The sequence below is a fragment of the Malus domestica genome, chromosome 12, assembly GCF_042453785.1.
Source record: "Malus domestica chromosome 12, GDT2T_hap1".
NCBI classification, from domain to species: domain Eukaryota; kingdom Viridiplantae; phylum Streptophyta; class Magnoliopsida; order Rosales; family Rosaceae; genus Malus; species Malus domestica.
The window spans coordinates 24,266,370-24,286,135 of NC_091672.1; the positions used below are offsets into that span (position 1 = coordinate 24,266,370).

At 37.6% G+C, this 19,766-nt stretch overlaps 2 protein-coding genes and 1 pseudogene across 2 annotated transcripts; 2 read left to right on the forward strand and 1 right to left on the reverse strand.

The window, feature by feature from the left end:
- The first annotated feature begins 5,661 nt into the window (after positions 1-5,661).
- On the forward strand, positions 5,662-9,348 carry LOC103451200 (receptor-like protein 7). The gene has a single exon (XM_029089677.2). The coding sequence runs from the start codon at positions 5,871-5,873 to the stop codon at positions 8,991-8,993; it is 3,123 nt and encodes a 1,040-aa protein (XP_028945510.1). The 5' UTR covers positions 5,662-5,870; the 3' UTR covers positions 8,994-9,348.
- An 800-nt stretch (positions 9,349-10,148) lies between these two features.
- LOC108174913 (transcription factor bHLH140-like) lies at positions 10,149-11,756 on the reverse strand (annotated as a pseudogene).
- A 1,409-nt stretch (positions 11,757-13,165) lies between these two features.
- Positions 13,166-14,104, forward strand: LOC139189896 (uncharacterized). The gene has a single exon (XM_070809160.1). It carries the CDS (start codon positions 13,166-13,168, stop codon positions 14,102-14,104), a length of 939 nt encoding a protein of 312 aa, XP_070665261.1.
- Positions 14,105-19,766: the final 5,662 nt, after the last annotated feature.

Below are 19,766 nucleotides of genomic sequence, written 5' to 3' on the forward strand. Positions count from 1 at the left end.
GATTTTTTATAGAAATAATAAAACATGTTGACGTGACTTAACCGTGACTGTACAAATAGAAAAGGATGTGAAGGGCATGGTAAAAGGAGGGCAGACAACCTGCCTCCCTCTTTTCCACTCAGTGGTCTGTCAACATTGAATAAAACAACCTACATTTTAAAGTTCTTCATACATACATACATTGCCATCACCACGATAAGGGATACGGGGAAAGACTTTGAAGTCAACACGTCAAGCAAACCACAAAATTATACCCACTATACATACATTACCATCACCACGTTTTCTGTAGTATGGCTCGCTTAAGTTACCAAACGAATTTTTTATTTTTGAAAAAAAAATAAAAAGTGAAAAATGAAAATAGAATGATTATTAAAAGTCTTTTTGGAGCTTGAAAGTCGTTTTGTTTTTTTTTTTGTGTTGAAATTTGTTGATAATCATTTCTTTTGCTTGTCAGCCTTTTCCTCTTTTGCCATACAAAAACCAAAATATTTATTTACGATATTCTGTGTGGCATAATTTAAAACGTGTTTTGCATACTTTGAGTAATAATAATTGTTGAATTATTGATGATAAGAGGTCATAGTACTTTAGGTATATGCATAGCTTACATTTTGATTATTTATTTATTTATTTTTATTTTTTTTTGTCAATTGACGCGTGAGAACTATAATTTGGACTTTGAAGAACTTTATAAAATATAGGACAATTGTTTTACACATTCGATAAACAAAGTGCATAAACACACGTTCATAGTTCAACTTCATCATGGTTTCAGCTGAGCTGAGATAGTCATTTCTGTTTGTATTGACTATGTATTGCCTTAGTCAGTCAATAGCCACTGGAAAATGAGGATAGGAAAGCAACGCAGTCAAACTTGAACGCCATGTTGTCTTATAAAAATATCTAGAAATCAATTAAACTTTATCAAAAGTCATGAATTGAGACAATCAAGACTTCAAAATCAACGTCAACCAATAAAACCAAGAATTTTATTTTGAAATGTTATATAAAATTATACACCTTCTTCAATTTATCATATATAAACTAAAATTTTAAACGATTTGTTATACTAACTTTCTGAATCATTAATTTTTCATTTAACTCTAACTTCGTTAAATTTTTCATTCAAAATAACTTATGTGAAAGGCACCCATAACTTATGTTCAGGACTAATTTCAGAAGTTCAACGAATGTCGCCCTCATCTCTCCCCTTTGCATTTAATAACCACAAAGGGCATCAAAATGCCTTTCACTCGTATCTGCTTTTTAGGCACCGAAAGGCAAAGGCATTTGCCTTTCCTTTTATTCTAGTCTGCTTTTATTTTTGCTGTGCAGCGAAAACAACATTCCATTTCATTTGAACCACATTATTAGTCCATTATAACGTTAAGCTCATAATTTTTTTAGTATAAATAATATCGTTTGTTTAAAAAAAAAAACTCATAAGAGTATATTTTCAAATTTATTGGGGTTAAAGGATCTCAATGCACATTAGTTGGCTCCGCAAGTATGTGATTTATTTTAGATAGAAAACTCAATAGAGTTGGTATGACAAATCGCTTAAATATTAGTTCATATGATAAATTAAAAAAAGGGGCTTTTAGATCCAGGTCCAAAAACATAGAGAGTTTTTAGGAGTGAGTCCAGTTAATAAATTATATGTTTTTATTTCTTTTATACTCATTTTATATTTTCTAAAAATATTAAAAATCAGTTAAAATCTTTTAATATTATGCATTTTTCAACTCCAAAATATCTAATTAATATCTTATAACAAAAAAAATTAATATACTAAAATAAATCTATCTGCAAAAAAAAATTCTACCCTAACTCAAGTAGCAAATATATGAATGTATATTATACCTATAAGTGAGATATGGAACCTAACTAAAAGGTAGAAAAAATATAATATACCTACAAGCAAGACATATTAATCTGTGACAGGTTGACTGTGAAAAAGAATATGTCATATAGGTAGATCAATACAATTAACCTGTGATATAGGTTGATTATAAAAATTAAAATAAAATCTATTAATGGATTAAAGCACGAGGAAGAACAAGAAATAACAAATATATAAATAAAAAGAAATAATCAAAGAGATAATTAGGAAGAAATTTGATTTTTACAATAATTTTTTTCAATTAAGAGATAATTATTGATAATAAAATAATTAAATTTAAAGAATTGGACCTATTCTAATAAACTGAACTATTCCTACTATTGGCTCAAAAAATTGGAGTTATATCAAGTTTCCCCTTAAAAAAAATGTAAAAATTCCTATAACATTTCAAATTTTTTTCCTAATCTAACAATTCTACAGTGGCATATATAAATCCAAGTATATTAATTAGTATCTTAAATGCGGCAAATTTCCACTTGCCACATTGCCTAAGGTAGTACTACAATTACTCTTAAGCAATAATATTACGCTATTGAAAAAACAACCCACAATTTAAGCCCCACAAGGAAGATGGGGAAAGACTTTGAAGTCAACAAGTCAAGCAAACCATAAATTTGCTAGAAACCATCACACACGTCAATCCGTTTGATAATTATTATTTAGAATCCGTCTGATAATTATAATTATTTTTTATTTTTTTAAAATTAAAAGTAGTTACTAAATATGTTTTAAATTTTCAAAAAAAAAAAAATGATAAACTAAAAATAAAAACGAAATGATTATTAAACAGCTCATTGGAGCTTGGAAATTATTTTATTCTTTGTTTGTAGTTTTCACCATTTTATACTTGAGATAAGGGAAAATGGGAGATGAAATGGCTATACATGTAGATGTTGTGCAATTGGCTGTGCGGAACTGAAATTCAAATTACAACCACATCACAACAAATTACAGTTCAATAAAATGGGGCATTATGTGAAAATTAAAATGTAGTCCTTTCACGCACAAGACTTTTTTTTTTTGTGTTTTTAAAAGATTTTTTTTTTCTTCTATGGCATATTCATAAGTACAAAACTTAGTCTGAAAGTCAACTTTGTAACACAATTTCTTCTACTGAATAATAGATATAGAAGAATTTAAAGGAAGGTATATGTTAAAGAAATGAAATTTTTAACCAAGAAAAAAAAAATATATAAAAAGATACAGTATTTTTAAAACAAAAAACCATTTGGGTATTTTTCAAATTTGTACTTAGTTAAGTTATGCATTAAAAGAGTGTCAGGTTAAGAAAAAATAGCAACAACCAAATCTTTTTATATAGTAGTGTTGTTCATAATTTATCAATATAAATAAGTTACAATTGTTGTTGGTGAGGTTTCGTGTCATAAAAACGTTGCAAAATAAGCTCATTATCAATAAAAACAAATACATCTCTCTCAATCTAAACAACCATACTATCACCCAACCATTGATCTCATATTTTGTTACGCAATGGTGTTTTCACAATCTTCATAGCAAAAAAAGCTCTATCCACCAAGCGGTTGCAACCGATAACACCAAAGTCAATTTAAGAAGCTTATACACTAACTTGTAGCTTGCACACCTTTCGGTCTTCACTGACTCCTTTACAAGTTCACTAATTTCTTTCAATGATGAAAATTCACTATGCATCTTCATATACTATATGACTAATAACTAAATAAACCAACAATTCATTAATCAATAGTAATACTCATATAAATATTCAGTAGCTAAAATTCAATTCAATATCAATAATCAATAATTCAAATTTTACCGTAAATAACAATTTCATTCATCAATAATTATAAGATTTCATATCAATAATCAATAACCATGTTAGCTAATTACTCTGTAGTTCTATATCAATTAAACAAAATGTCGTATTATATAATCAATTAGGGTTAGGGATGACATAAATTTAGAAATTAAAAATTTTACCTAAAAATTTGGAGAAAAGGGGCTGAAGATGACGACTGGGCTGGGTTAGCTTGAAGTCTTTAAGCAAGGAAGACCAAACGGGCGGTTGTGCTGCTGGGGTTTCCTGTCTGATTGGTTTTCAAAGTGGGAAAGGAGTGAATGGAACGGGGTGGGGAAGAGTGAAGGCAACGGGGAGACATGTGGTTCCCTTTAATTAATTATTATGTTTTATTTCAGTAACTAAAACGATGTCGTCCCACTAAAGGGAATTTTTTATTTTTTTTAACCAAGACCAAACGACGTCGTTGTCCTGGTTTTTAAGGGAACAAAAATAGAACTCTTGTGCAGCAGAGCTGCATATCAGCAATGGAACCCAGAAAAACAGACCAACTTCATCACTTCCGACGGGTTCGGATGGGCGGAACCACTGCTTCTAAGTTTGATTTCCGGCGAGGGGAGGAGCATCTACCCCTCCTTGCCCCTATGTAGTTTCGCCCATGTGTGTGTGTGTGTATATAATTAAAAGTTCCCTTCCCTTGGAGATGGAGGCTCTGTGCAACTGTTCCTTCGGGACGAGAGATTTTTCAGTGTGACCGTCACACGAAATGGTACACCATGTGTCTTCATATAAATGGTGGAATATTTATGTTAAAAAGTTAATAACTTAAAAATTGAAATTTCCATAATTTATATAGAAACACGTGGTGTACCATCCATTGACTAAGACTAGATTGGTCTTTGGCTCACACGCCATTACACATTCTGTAAATGCATATGTAATTATTCACAACAGAAAACAAAGTAAATTTACAAAGAAGAATAACTAGGGACCTGCCTAAGCTGTTCCTTCCTTACATTTGGTGTCACATATCAGCGGCAACTTCCGATGAAAACTCCTCTGCTTTCATGGCTTTTCTTACTCCGCATCTGCTTTCATGGCAACTTACGATGACAAATTTCCACTTGCCACATTGCCTAAAGTAGTACTACAATTACTCTTAAGCAATAATATTTCGCTATTGAAAAAACAACCCACAATTTAAGCCCCACAAGGAATATGGGGAAAGATTTTGAAGTTAACAAGTCAGGCAAACCATAGATTTGGTAGAAACCATCACCACGCTTTTCTTAGCGTCTCTAAGAGCCATACATACACACGTCAATCCGTTTGAGTCGATTTGGTTATTTAGAATCCGTCTGATAATTATTATTTTTTTATTTTTTTAAATTAAAATTATTTTCTAAATTTTCTTTAAAAAATGATAAACGAAAAATAAAAACGAAATAATTATTAAACAGCCTACTTGAGCTTGGAAATTATTTTATTTTTTTGTTTGTAGTTTTCACTATTTTGTACTTGAGATAAGGGAAAATGGGAGATGAAATGGTTATACATGTAGATGTTGTGCAATTGGTTGTGCGGAACTAAAATTCAAATTACAACCTCATCACAACAAATCACAGTTCAATAAAATGGGGCACTATGTGAAAATTAAAATGTAGTCCTTTCATGCACAAGACTTTTTTTGTGTGTGTTTAAAAGATTTTATTTTTCTTCTGTGGCATATTTATAAGTACAAAACTTAATCTGAAAGTCAACTTTGTAACACAATATCTTCTATTAAATAATAGATATAGAAGAATTTAAAGGAAGGTATATGTTAAACAAATGAAGTTTTTAACCAAGAAAAAAAATATATAAAAAGATACAGTATTTTCAAAACAGAAAAACATTGGGTATTTTTTAAATTTGTACTTAGTTAAGTTATGCATATACAGTTTTTTTTTGGAATATATAAAACTGAAATATGTATATAAAATAAATAATTAAAAGTTCCCTTCCCTTGGAGACGGAGACTCTGTGCAGCTGTTCCTTCGGGACCCCCACAGCCGACACTGACTAAGACCAAATTGGTCTTTGGCTCACACGCCATTACACATTCTATAATTACAAAGAAGAATAACTAGGGACCTGCCTAAGCTTTTCCTTCCTTACATTTGTGTCACATATCAGCAACAACTTCCGATGAAAACTCCTCTGCTTTCATGGCTTTTCTTACTCCGCATTTGCTATGTTTCACTCACCTTCCATACGTTTGTGGTCTCTACCCAATGTCCCGGCGATCAGAAATCTTTGCTGCTACAATTGAAGGACACCCTCGCATTTGACCCTGCAACGTCTCAAAAACTTGTGAAGTGGAACAATGCCTCGGACTACTGCTCTTGGGAAGGAGTGTCCTGCAAAGAGGGTTGTGTTTCGAATCTGGACTTGAGCAACGAGTGGATTACTGGTGGACTTGATAATTCCAGTCCTCTTTTCGGTCTGAAGTCGATCGAGAACCTGAATTTGGCTCACAACTTCTTCAACTACACTCAGATTCCTTCCGAGTTCAAACAGCTAGCCGGTTTGCGTAACCTGAACTTGTCGAAAGCTAAATTTGCAGGGAAGGTTCCGATTGAGATTTCGCACTTGACGAGGTTGGTAACTCTCGATTTGTCTACCCTCGACAATCCGTTGCTAAAACTTGAGATGCCGAATTTGAAAGTGCTCATTCGGAACTTTTCTGAGCTTGTTGAACTTTATCTTGATGGCGTGAATATATCAGCACAGGGGACTGAATGGTGCCAAGCTATATCATCTTCACTGCCAAAATTGAGGGTGCTGAGCTTGTCCGCTTGTTCTCTTTCAGGCCCTATTGATAGTTCATTACTGAAGCTTCAATCGCTCTCGGTTATTCGTTTAGATGGCAATGATTTCTCTATTCAAGTTCCGGAGTTCTTCTCAAAGTTCCCAAATTTGACTTCCTTGCACCTAAGCTATTCTGGCTTATATGGTACATTCCCAGAGAAGATCTTCCAGGTACCTACACTACAGACTATTGACTTATCTTGGAATCCGCAGCTTCAGGGTTCCTTACCAGAATTTCCAAAGAATGCTTCTCTTCGGTCCTTGGTTCTATGCGGGGCTAACTTTTCAGGCCAGTTGCTTCCGAACTCTATTGGCAACCTCAAAATGTTGTCCGAGGTAGATATTCGGTGGTGCAATTTCACTGGATCAATCCCAAGGTCAATAGAAGATCTTCATCAATTGGTTTCTTTTGACTTGTCATCAAACAAGTTCAACGGTTCAATTCCATCCTTCAGTATGGCCAACAATCTGACCGTGATCAATCTTTTTGACAATCAGCTGACAGGTCAGATTAATTCCACTCACTGGGAAAATCTCACTAATCTGGTGAATCTCAATTTGAGATCCAATCAACTAGATGGGACTATTCCGTCATCTCTGTTTTCTCTTCCCATGCTGCAAGATTTAGAGCTTTCTAACAATCACTTCTCCGGCCAGTTACCTGAATTTGGTAATTTTTCTTCCCTACGAGTCCTTGATTTGAGTAGCAATAGTTTGGAAGGGCCTATACCCATGTCCATCTTTAATCTACGAGAGCTTATTTTTCTCTCACTTTCTTCAAACAACTTCAGTGGGTCCTTTCTGCTTAATGATATTCAACAACTGAAAAATCTCTTAAGTCTTGATCTTTCATACAATAGCTTGCTAATTAATTATGACAGTTCCAATTCCTCCTGCTTTCCTCAACTTCTCTTATTGAAATTAGCCGCTGGAAAGTTGAGAACCTTTCCTGATTTCTTGAGAAATCAATCGGCATTAGGCGCTTTGGACCTATCCCTAAACCAGATTCATGGGGAGATACCCAACTGGATTTGGAGGCTCAGTAATCTTGTTCAACTAAATCTTTCTTGCAACTCTCTGGTAAATCTACCAGGTCCTTTCCTCAATCTTACTTCTTCTTATGTGCTTGATATTGACCTTCATTCCAACCAGCTTCAGGGACCAATTCCAATTGTTTCACCATCTTCCGCTTATCTGGATTACTCAAGAAATAATTTCAGCTCAAGCATACCGGCAGAAATTGGTGATTTCCTTGTGAACACTATGTTCTTCTCTCTTGCAAGTAATCACATCCACGGGATCATTCCAGAATCAGTATGCAAGGCGACATCTCTTAAAGTTCTTGATCTGTCCAATAATTCCTTAAGTGGCATGATTCCCCAGTGCTTGACTGCAATAAACGGGCCTCTTGCAGTACTTGATTTAAGGAGAAACAAACTTTCTGGCACTCTTCCAGATAATTTTCCTGAGAACTGTAGTCTACACACTCTAGACCTCAATGGCAATGTGATTGGTGGTCAGTTCCCAAAATCTCTAGCCAACTGCACAATGTTAGAGGTGTTAAACCTGGGAAACAATCAGATAACAGATGTCTTTCCATGCTCATTGAAGAGCATATCCAGCTTGCGTGTACTTGTCTTGCGTTTCAACAAATTTTATGATCGCATTGAATGCCACAAGACTAAAAGTGCCTGGCCAAAGCTTCAAATTATTGACATAGCTCGCAACAATTTTACTGGCGAAATACCAGGAAGTTTTTTTAAAAGGTGGCAAGCAATGATGGCTGACAAAGATGGTGCCGTGTCAAAGATTAATCACCTCCAATTTCAAGTTGTAGACTTCGGCCAGGTGTACTATCAGGATACCGTAACAGTTACCATCAAAGGTCTAGCTATGGAATTTGTAAAGATCTTAACAGTCTTCACTTCAATTGACATCTCCTGCAACAATTTTAACGGATCAATACCTGAGGAAGTGGGAATGCTCAAATCACTTCATGGCCTAAACTTGTCCAGTAATGCTCTCACAGGCGCAATCCCATCATCACTAGGTAATCTAGGACAGCTTGAGTCCTTAGACCTTTCGGACAACAAATTGAGCGGAACAATTCCATCACAACTTTCCAAACTTAATTTCCTCTCATTCCTAAATCTGTCGAGCAATCAACTTGTCGGGAAGATTCCAACCGGCACTCAGATTCAGACTTTTTCAGCAGATTCTTTCGCAGGCAATAAAGGATTATATGGGCCACCGTTAGATAACGGATCACCAATGTTGCCACCAACATTAGAAGGCAAACATTCTAATTCTGCGCACAGAATTGATTGGGATCTTATCAGTGTTGAAGTTGGATTTATTGTTGGCTTTGGAGCTGCGGTCGGGTCACTTGTGTTGTGCAAGAGATGGAGTAAATGGTATTACAAAACAATGTATAAAATCCTTGTAAAGATATTCCCTTAGCTTGAAGATAGAATTGGTCCTCACCGAAGACATGTCCACATAAATCAGAGGTTCGGACGTTGAAGTTAATGATCATGGGGACCAATGCAGCTGGACCTCAAGCTATGCCTGGGGAATTTGAGATCCAACAAATAAGAGGTTTGCTTTTTGGTTTTACCTTTTAAATTTATGTATGTTATAGTTATATTTGTAATAGTTTATTGTGTATCTTTATCCTTTGTTTTCAATAAACTTCCTCGTACCGTCGAGGTTCTTGAAGTTAGCGTAATTTGATATACCCAAAAGAGTGTACTACATGTAATGTATTATTTGTTTGAATTGTGTAGTACAATGTCGAGACCAACTCCACCCAAAAGAGTGTACTACAAAGAATATCTTGACTTCTAAATTGCGATATGTTTTAACATCTTGTCATTCAATTTTAAACTCATCATATCCAGTTTATTTTTCACCTCAATTTATAAGAGAGCAAACCAGCACTTTTTATTTCAGAATTTCCTCACCAACTTTTATGTATGAGATTGCACCAAAAGGCAAAAGCCAACCCTCTCAGGTAACAAGAAGTAATGAAAAACTCAACCGCTTCAACAAAATCGGCAAACTACGGTTCAATCAGTATTCTCCCTTTCATGCCTAAGCACAATGAAATACTCATCTGCTTTTACAAGAGTTGAGTCACTCGCCCAATTTCAACTGGTTTTAGGATGAACCTCAACTTCAATTATAGGACAAAAGCTTCTATCGTTTAAGACTTTATGTTGTCAAATGCGAAGTATCGATCGCGATGATTAGGTCTTCCATATTAACACTTAACTACCATAGTTACATACAATACATGAGTTTTTCGGAGAATATATTTCTCTTGCTACCCAGAAAATCAACATGAGCATACACAAACCATTCTGTTTTTCTTCCACCTATAACGGTATGTATGTATGATCGACTATATATGGCCTTCGTTAGTCAAAAACTAAAATAGGAGTAACATGTAGATTGCAGATATGCCTAGACTACTTCAAAGTGAATTAGAGTCAATCAAATCATAAACCTGAGTAATGCACTGAAAATTTCTGGTTTGGAATCTCTGACGCTCAGGGAATAAGCAAAATGCATGCAACAAAGCCTCCATTGTTAACCTGAAATAACAACAGTATATCAAGTTTAATTTTCTTTTCATTTGAATCCTGGGTAAACATAATTCTTTCAAAAAGATCGGACGCAAATGCCAATATCTTACAGATTTGTAATTTCATATTGTGAACTAGCACCGCAACAAAATATTTACATGTATATTGCATAGTATTTCTAAATGCTGACCAATTGGTAGCATTAGCTATTATATTGCAGTGTAAACCTCCTTCTGAATGAAGGAAGCCGAGTGATATCTCCCACAAATGTGAAGAACTTGTTGGAATCAATGCTTTTCTCTGAAGCTTTAGCCCTTACCAAAGACAAAATCTTCAATTAATAACTCAAGTCCACTAAAACAAGTCTAGAATTTCCAAGCTTATTCCTAAATTCTATAACTTTCTCAACAATAATATCAGATGCCTTTGCAAGGTCAAATTGAAAATCTGCTGTTGAAATGGAAGGAAATGCCAGAGTGGAAGCATCGTTTAGAGAACCATCACCGTCAACAGAGCCTACAACTAGCTTTTCACCTTCCTTTGACTCCTTACCAGATTTTTCAGAAAGTGAAACTGTTCCTTTCAAAGAGGTTTCCTTTTCTTCAGTAATTTGAGAAGCATTAGAATCCGGTACACTCTTCAACGTTGATTCAGTATTGGCAGGACCATCTGTTTTCTTTAAGAACTTCATTATACCTGGTTGAATTTTTGCACCGGGGTTCTTCTGACCAAAATAACCATTGGGCAGTGTATCTAACGGACCAAGTCCACTATATGCATCAACGGAAGATTGATCATCACTCTCACTCTGGCAACAAGTAATTCTAGCAAACCCTTCACTCAGCTCAGGCAGTTCTTTGTTCTGCAGCATTCTATTCACAATCGCCACAGCTTTCCCGCCTTGCACGTTTCCTTCATGGCCCGTTCGCTTCACATACCGCAATATACAAAGCTTGGCAGGAAGATCAAGCACCACAGCATGAACATCAACTTGGGAACTACCACCAAGCTTCACAAAATCATCCCATTTTTTCTTTCTCCACATTACAACTATCTATAAACACACACTACCCATCCTTCAACGCATTCATTGCACTATCTATACACTGCCCCTTCGTTCCGGCTTTACCAATTTTGATAGTATCCTACAAAAACATAAATATGAACATATAACAGCATAAAACAAGAACCCAAATGAATAGAAATCCGGAGTACCATATTACGTACTCAAAATAACAATCTTGAGCCCACTGCGACATTTCATCGAACACACTGTGTGCACAGAGATATACCTGGCAAACGCAAACCCAAGGGCGAGTGGAGCGCATGACATGTTCGCAGAAGGTAGACTTGCCGCTTCTAGGCGCACCCACCAATATTACTACGACAGGTTTTATGATCACCGAAGGCGACGACGACCGAGAATGGTAAAACGCGGCGTTTTTGAGAAGGGGCGTATCTTTGGCTGTTTCGTCGATATCCATGTCCATGTTTTGGAAGACTCTGCAAGGCACTTTTGAATTAACGGCGGAAAAGCAGCGGTTTCTTCTAGCATTGGGCTGGAAGCCTGAAGCTTCTATCGCCGGTGCCTGGTGCTTGCGTAATGGAACACATGTCACACATCGTCGACCCGAAAATTGACAAGATCCGATTCGATTTAGATTTTATCCATATATTAGCATCTTCGCAAACGCCCACGCACAAACCAGAATATTTTAATCATGGGCCTTACGCACCCTTTTGAGAAGGGGCGTATCTTTGGCTGTTTCGTCGATATCCATGTCCATGTTTTGGAAGACTCTGCAAGGCACTTTTGAATTAACGGCGGAAAAGCAGCGGTTTCTTCTAGCATTGGGCTGGAAGCCTGAAGCTTCTATCGCCGGTGCCTGGTGCTTGCGTAATGGAACACATGTCACACATCGTCGACCCGAAAATTGACAAGATCCGATTCGATTTAGATTTTATCCATATATTAGCATCTTCGCAAACGCCCACGCACAAACCAGAATATTTTAATCATGGGCCTTACGCACCCTTTAAAGATGGGTTTGCTTTAATTATTTTTCTAGTTGTTTAAAATTGTTATTTGGTAAAAAATTTGTGAGGACCTTTCCTTATCATATTAGGCATCAAAATTTTCTTATCCTTTTCTTTTTCAATCATCTTCTTGTGATAATTTTTTCTATAATTGTGTTAAGCCCTCCGTATTCCGGTAACCTACAACATGTTAAATCTATAGAAATTATAAACTTGTTAATTACGTTCATAGCACAAAGGCCTATACATACAATCGTGTTTAATTGGTGTACAGGTAAGGATCTCTTCAAATTATGAATACAATCAGAACCAGATTACACTATTAATTGCTAAACCTTAAGAAGGACGATTTCCTTGCACAAGACTCCTTCTCTAACATCATGACAAACTAGACGGTCGAGAGGCGACAAGTTTGGACCATAGAAGAATAAACCGTGGTTTAGATAGACCTTTTGTCAAGAGATTTGTTAGTTGATCCAAGAATGGGATGAAATGAACTTTGTGAGTACCAAGCTTAACATGTTCACGAACAAAATGATAATCTAACTCAATATGCTTTGTGCGAGCATGAAATACCTGGTTGGCTGCGATATACCTAGTACTAAGATTATCACAAAGGAGATAGGTGGGCAAAGAGGCATGAAACCGAAGTTCATGAAGTAAGTGTTGCGTGAGTCAACCTTAGAAAATAAGGAATGTAGAGATTTTTTGGGTATATAATTATGTAATTGGTATCCTTGTGTTTATGGGATACTTGTTTCCTAATTTATAGGAGATTGTATCAGTTTATATACCTCTCTACGAGAGAAGAATAATAAGAAAATATATTCACCAAAACCCTAGAATTTTATCTTGGTATCAAGAGCCAGGTTTCGACCTGACTCCTCTCGGAAAAAGAACCCCTAAACATCGTACATGCCCTAACCTGTGAAACTTTGGTTCTCAAATTTTGAACCCATAGGTCAAACCCGTAGTCTTTGGAAACAACAGAGCTACACTGTCAGTACAATGGCAGAAAACAAAGCAGGTGCCCTAATTCCCATGCACCCCGTGGCTGCTCAGGGTGAGTCTACCAATATCAATGCCGTTCCATTCGGGTTTCGATTGAGCGACTCGAACTTCAAGGTTTGGTCCAAGATGATGGAGGTTCACGCTTCAGGACTCGGGAAGCAAGGCTATTTAACGAGTAAAATTCCGGCCGTTGATGAAGATGATCCAGGATATGTAAAGTGGGCAACTGAAGATGCTATCGTACGCGGGTGGTTGCTCAAAACCATGGAACCACACCTACTTGGTCTCTTTATAGACTTACCCACTGCCAAAGATATCTGGGAGACTGTCACCCAGATGTTCTATGATGGTTCCGATGAGTCACAATACTATGAACTCCGGTGCAAGGCTACACGAACGAGACAAGACGGTCGTCCAATCAATCTATATTTAACTGAACTAAAGGGTGTTTGGCAGGACCTAGACAGGAGACGTCCTCTCCGTATGGTGTGTGGAGCGGACCTGAAAACTCAGAAAGAAGAAGTTGCAAAAGATAGGGTGTACGACTTTCTCGCTGGATTAGATAGCGGTTTTGACCAAGTTCGGAGTGAGATTCTAAGGATGAAACCTATCCCTGGAATCGAAGAATGCTTCAATTTGGTACGACGAGAATCCCAGAGAAAGGCCACTATGATGGGAACAAAGACTACGATGGCAGCACCCCCTATGGCTATGGCAACCAAGGCGTCTAGTTCACGTCCACGGGCATATGGAAACACTCGATCATCTCGTACCCAGGAGGATATCGATAAAGATAAACTCCATTGTAATCACTGTAATGGAACACGACACACTGAGGACACCTGTTTTGAAATCCATGGCTACCCAGATTGGTACTGGGAAAGAAAGAAGGAGTTGAAGGCTAGGGAACTAAAAGGATGGGTCAAGTCCGTGTAGCGGTTTCTGGATCTGGAGCGGCATCTAGTGTACAAGGGAGTCAAACTGGGCTCCAAGCCCAACTTGGAAATTCTGAGGGAACCCGAGGAGTTGCTGCTATTGCAGCGAGTCAGCACCGGCCTATTTCGTCCAACCCAATCACAGCAGCCCAAGCTGCAAGGTCCACTCCAAATGCGGCATCCACAGAAGATGAAAACAGCCCACTCCTATCTTTAATCAATCAAATATCAGTGAGTGACAATCCAGAAGATTCAGGTAAAATCGGTTATGTTTTAATAACATCCACAAAAAAAGATACTGGTTGGATAATTGACTCTGGAGCTTCGGATCATATGACTTATGATGCGTCATTATTCTATCACATGACTTTACCGTCTAAAGAAGAGGTCATTACTGCCAATGGTGACGTTGCTCCTGTAACAGAAGCAGGTTCTATTTCACTTACTCCATCTTTGTCCATTCACAACGCACTACTTGTTCCGTCTTTATCCAACCATCTACTTTCCGTTGGTCAAGTTACTGAGCAATTAGACTGTGTTGTGCTAATGTTTCCCAATTTTTGTCTACTTCAGGATATCCAGACTCGGGCGATAATTGGGCGTGGTACTAAAAGGAGGGGGTTATATTATGTGGATGATGTCTCGGCAAGTCGAGTAAATCAAGTACGTAGCAGTCACTCAAACAAGACTAAGACAGTTTGGTTATGGCATCGTCGATTAGGACATGCATCTTTTGGTTATTTGAAAAAATTGCTTCCATCTTTATTTCATGGCATTTCAGACTCTGATTTCCAGTGTAATGATTGCATTCTTGCAAAAAGTCATCGTACTTCATATAATTTGAGTTTCAATAAAAGAACAGTTCCTTTTGAGTTAGTTCATTATGATGTGTGGGGGCCTTCTCCAGTAGCTACTAATCATGGGACTCGTTGGTTTGTTATCTTTGTGGATGATTGCACCAGAATGACATGGCTTTATACTATGAAGAATAAAAGTGATGTTGGTCAAATATTTCACCAGTTTTACTGCATGGTGAACAATCAATATTCTCTTCCCCTCAAGGTTCTTCGGTCTGATAATGGTGGGGAATATCTCAATACTGAACTTTCTCACTATTTTCAGGAGCACGGCATTCTTCATGAGACTACCTGTCCACAAACCCCACAACAAAATGGGGTTGCCGAACGCAAAAATAGACACATTTTGGAAACCACTAGAGCACTACTTATCGGTGCTCATGCTCCTCATTCCTATTGGGCGGATGCCGTCAGATATTCTGTTTATCTCCTGAACCGAATGCCCTCTCGAGTGCATAATTTTCGCACTCCTATAGAAGTTTTTGCCAACCATGTGATGTTACCATCCTCACTCCATTTGCAACCCCGTATTTTTGGTTGTGTAGCCTATGTGCACCTCCACAAAAATCAGCACAGTAAGTTGGATCCATGTGCAGTTCGATGTATTTTTCTGGGATTTAATGGTCAGCAGAAGGGGTACCGATGTTATCACCCACCTACCAGGCATATGTATGTCACCATGGATGTCACATTTTCCGAACATGAGATGTTTTTTCTTCCTGATCACACTCACTAAAATCTTCAGGGGGAGATGAGCATAGAAGATTATAGTTGGATTGATCTTCCAACAGAGCAGGTGCATGGTCACCGTGAGCAAGACATATGCAGTGGTGGGATTTGCCAGCCACCTGTGATCAACCAAGACCCAACAGTGGGGTCGAGTGACTGCCGTGAGCCCAACAAATGTGTAGAAGAGCACCGAGAGCCCAGCAGCATTGGGGAGCCCAATATGGGCTTGCTAAGCTTAAATGATCAGGGTGAGCCCAATTTGGATTTGAATATTTGCCGCAAGCCCAATCAGGCAGGTGTACTTGAGCTCAGCGTGCCATATAAACCCAGCGCAGGTAATGGACCGTGCTGCAACATTCTACACCCTTTGACTCAAAATGTGGACAACCCAAATGCTTCAAGAAATAACCTCTCCCTAGTTGTACCCGTCCAGATGCCTGAGGATATCCATGAGGTAAGTTTGTCTCATTCTGAAGTAGCTCATAATTTGACTAACATTGAAAGTACTTATGTATTGCCTCCTAGACAAAATCGTGGAAAACCTCCTGACAGGTATTCTCCGGATGAAAAAAATGAGATATGCAATTGCAAAGTATGTCTCTACGCATCGGTTATCTCCCAAGTACCAAGCATTTGTGAATACAATGGATGGAATCAAAATTCCAACTAAAGTGGAAGAAGCCTTGCAGGATCCTCGATGGACAGAAGCAATGGAAGTTGAAATGAAGGCCTTACAAAATAACAGAACTTGGAGCGTAGAGTCACTACCCCAAGGAAAAAAACCAGTAGGGTGCAAATGGGTGTTTACCATCAAACACAAGGCGGATGGAACCATCGACAGATACAAGGCAAGGTTGGTTGCTAAGGGGTACACACAGACTTTCGGAGTAGATTATGGGGAAACATTTGCTCCGGTAGCAAAGATGAACACTATACGGGTTCTCTTATCTTTAGCTGCTAATTTTGATTGGCCGTTGAAACAATTTGATGTAAAAAATGCTTTTCTACATGGAGACCTAGAAAAAGAAATATACATGGAGCTTCCACCTGGGTATGAAGTGCAGAATAGAACAGGTAAGGTGTGCAGACTACGAAAGGCTCTTTATGGACTTAAACAATCGCCAAGGGCCTGGTTTGGAAGATTCACTGATGCAATGAAGAAATATGGTTACCGACAAGGAAATGCTGATCACACTTTGTTTATCAAACGCAGGGGTAAAAGGTTACCTTGTTAATAATATATGTGGATGATATGGTAGTCACAGGTGATGATACCGAAGAGATGGACAGACTACAGGTGTATCTCTCTACGGAGTTTGAGATGAAGGATTTATGAGGTTTGAAGTATTTCTTGGGAATTGAAGTTGCTCGTTCCCGTGATGGTATTTACTTATCTCAGCGAAAGTATGTTCTGGATCTGTTGTCTGAAACAGGGATGTCGGCTTGTAAACCAGCAGAAACGCCGATAGTTCAGAATCATCATTTGGCAATATACCCGGACCAGGTCCCGGCAAACAGGGAAAGATATCAAAGGTTAGTAGGAAGGTTGATTTACTTGTCTCTCACTAGACCAGATATTGCATATGCTGTTAGTGTAGTAAGTCAATTTATGCACTCTCCTAGTGAAGATCACATGGATGCAGTAATGCGAATATTAAGTTATTTGAAGGGTGCACCTGGAAAGGGATTGTTGTTCAAGAAACAACGGCATTTGGAGGTCAAAGGGTACACTGATGCTGATTGGGCTGGGAATATTACTGATAGACGCTCTACATCGGGGTATTTTTCATTTATTGGCGGAAATCTCGTGACTTGGAGAAGCAAGAAACAGAATGTGGTTGCTAGGTCAACAGCTGAGGCTGAATATCGTGGTATGGCACATGGAATTTGTGAGTTATTATGGCTGAGGATTCTTCTTACAGAGATTGGGTTCGAGCCACATGGAACTATGTTATTGTATTGTGATAATCAGGCTGCGCGGGAAATAGCTAATAATCCAGTTCAGCATGATCGTACCAAACATGTTGAGGTGGATAGACATTTTATCAAAGAAAAGTTGGATGTTAAGTTGGTAGAAATTCCGTACGTAAGATCTGAAGACTAGTTGGCCGATGTGTTAACTCATGCAGTGTCAGCAAAAGTGTTTCAGGACTCACTTGGCAAGTTGGGCCTAGGTGATATCTACGCACCAACTTGAGGGGGAGTGTTGCGTGAGTCAACCTTAGAAAATAAGGAATGTAGAGATTTTTTGGGTATATAATTATGTAATTGGTATCCTTGTGTTTATGGGATACTTGTTTCCTAATTTATAGGAGATTGTATCAGTTTATATACCTCTCTACGAGAGAAGAATAATAAGAAAATATATTCACCAAAACCCTAGAATTTTATCTGTAAGTAGGACACCTAAAGAGATTCGATACAGGTGTGAGCAAGAGCACGATACTCAGACTCCACACTATAGTAAGAAACAGTAGGACGTTTTGTAGAACTCCATGATATGAGATTCGGACCCATAAATAAAAGATAACCAGATGTCAATTGACGAGTGTCAGTACAAGCCCAATTTGCATCGGAATAACCCTGGAGAATGAGGGGACCATGGTGAGGCCAAAAAATCAAACCAAATCCACCATAAAATCAATTGACAAAATGGAAAGTAACTCAATAAATTATAAGCACATTCGTCACTTCTTTCTTCGACGTGGGATGGATACTCAAAGTCCACTATAAAATTGAAGAAACTTGTACAAAGTTAGAGTAGATTTTCCAATCTCCTTTGTTAGTGACAACATAACTACCTTTGCCTAAAGGAAAAGGATCATCGCCGATCCTTTTCCTAGGGATCCTAGGAATTTCGTGATCCAGACAATCCATCGTACATCGTGTGGTTAAAAATCATTTTAAAATTTAAAATTAAATATAAATAGTACTTAAAGAAAATTGATCGCATGATTAATAATGAACGATCCGGATCACTGGATTCCTAAGATCCCCATGAAAAGATTCCAGCGAGGATCCTTTTCCTTGCCTAAAGGGCAGGAAGACAGTCTAAGGAAAGGATTTGGATCCTCGCTGGATCCCCTCACTGGGGATCCTAGGGATCAATACACGTGGACCGTTGATCAAAAATCGTGCAGCCACAATTTTTTCTTGTTTATATTTTTTACGTAAAACGAAGCTGCTTTACTTTTAAAAATATAAAAAACATTTAATTGGGACCGCATGATTTTTTATCAACGGTCCACGTGTGTTGATCCCTAGATCCCCTTATCCCCAGGAAAGGGATCCGGCGAGGATCCAAATCCCTAAGGGAAACCAGGGTAGTTGGGGTATGACACGTCGCATCGCATGGGACCCTTTTTGACCGTTTAGGCAGAATATTAATACAACTCCAAAGACTCCAAGAAAGATATGTACCACACGACGACTCCTTTCCCTTGTCTAGACTCCAAATTGGTATGGAACTCTAATCATTGCCCTTATTAATTTATCTTTGTGTATGTGTTTGTTTCCCTCGATTTTTAGACGTGTATTTTGGTGCGAAACTGTTTTACAAGTTCCGGCAGGTTAGGTATTATTCATGATTGTGCTCGGTAGAAAAGGTTTTTTTAATTTTTTAGTAAGCGTTTTGGGAGAAAAAAAAAATTAAGATACTTCTTTGGAAAGTACTTTCTCGTACTTGCAAGGAAGCACTTGGGGGTTTTGATAAAAATTCAACTTGTTTCTAATTAAAGCACTTTTAACAAAATCGTTTATGAACAAAATATTTCTTACAAGAATAGTCCCTGATCACTCGGTCTTTTTTTATGTGCAAATCATAGTAAGCAAAACAACTAATAAGCACCAAACTCCACGGCTAAACGTCAAATTTTACCGACAAGATTGCATGACTTTTGCTATTTACCAACAATGACACTGACATCAGCTTCAAAATCATCCATAATTGAAATAACAAATAAACAATAATTTGTTCTTCTTTTCCAAAAAGAAGAAAATGTTAGGGTGACTCTCTTAAAAATGAGATTCTTTGTCACATCATGTTTTTACATTAGGTTTTATAATGTTGACACGTGA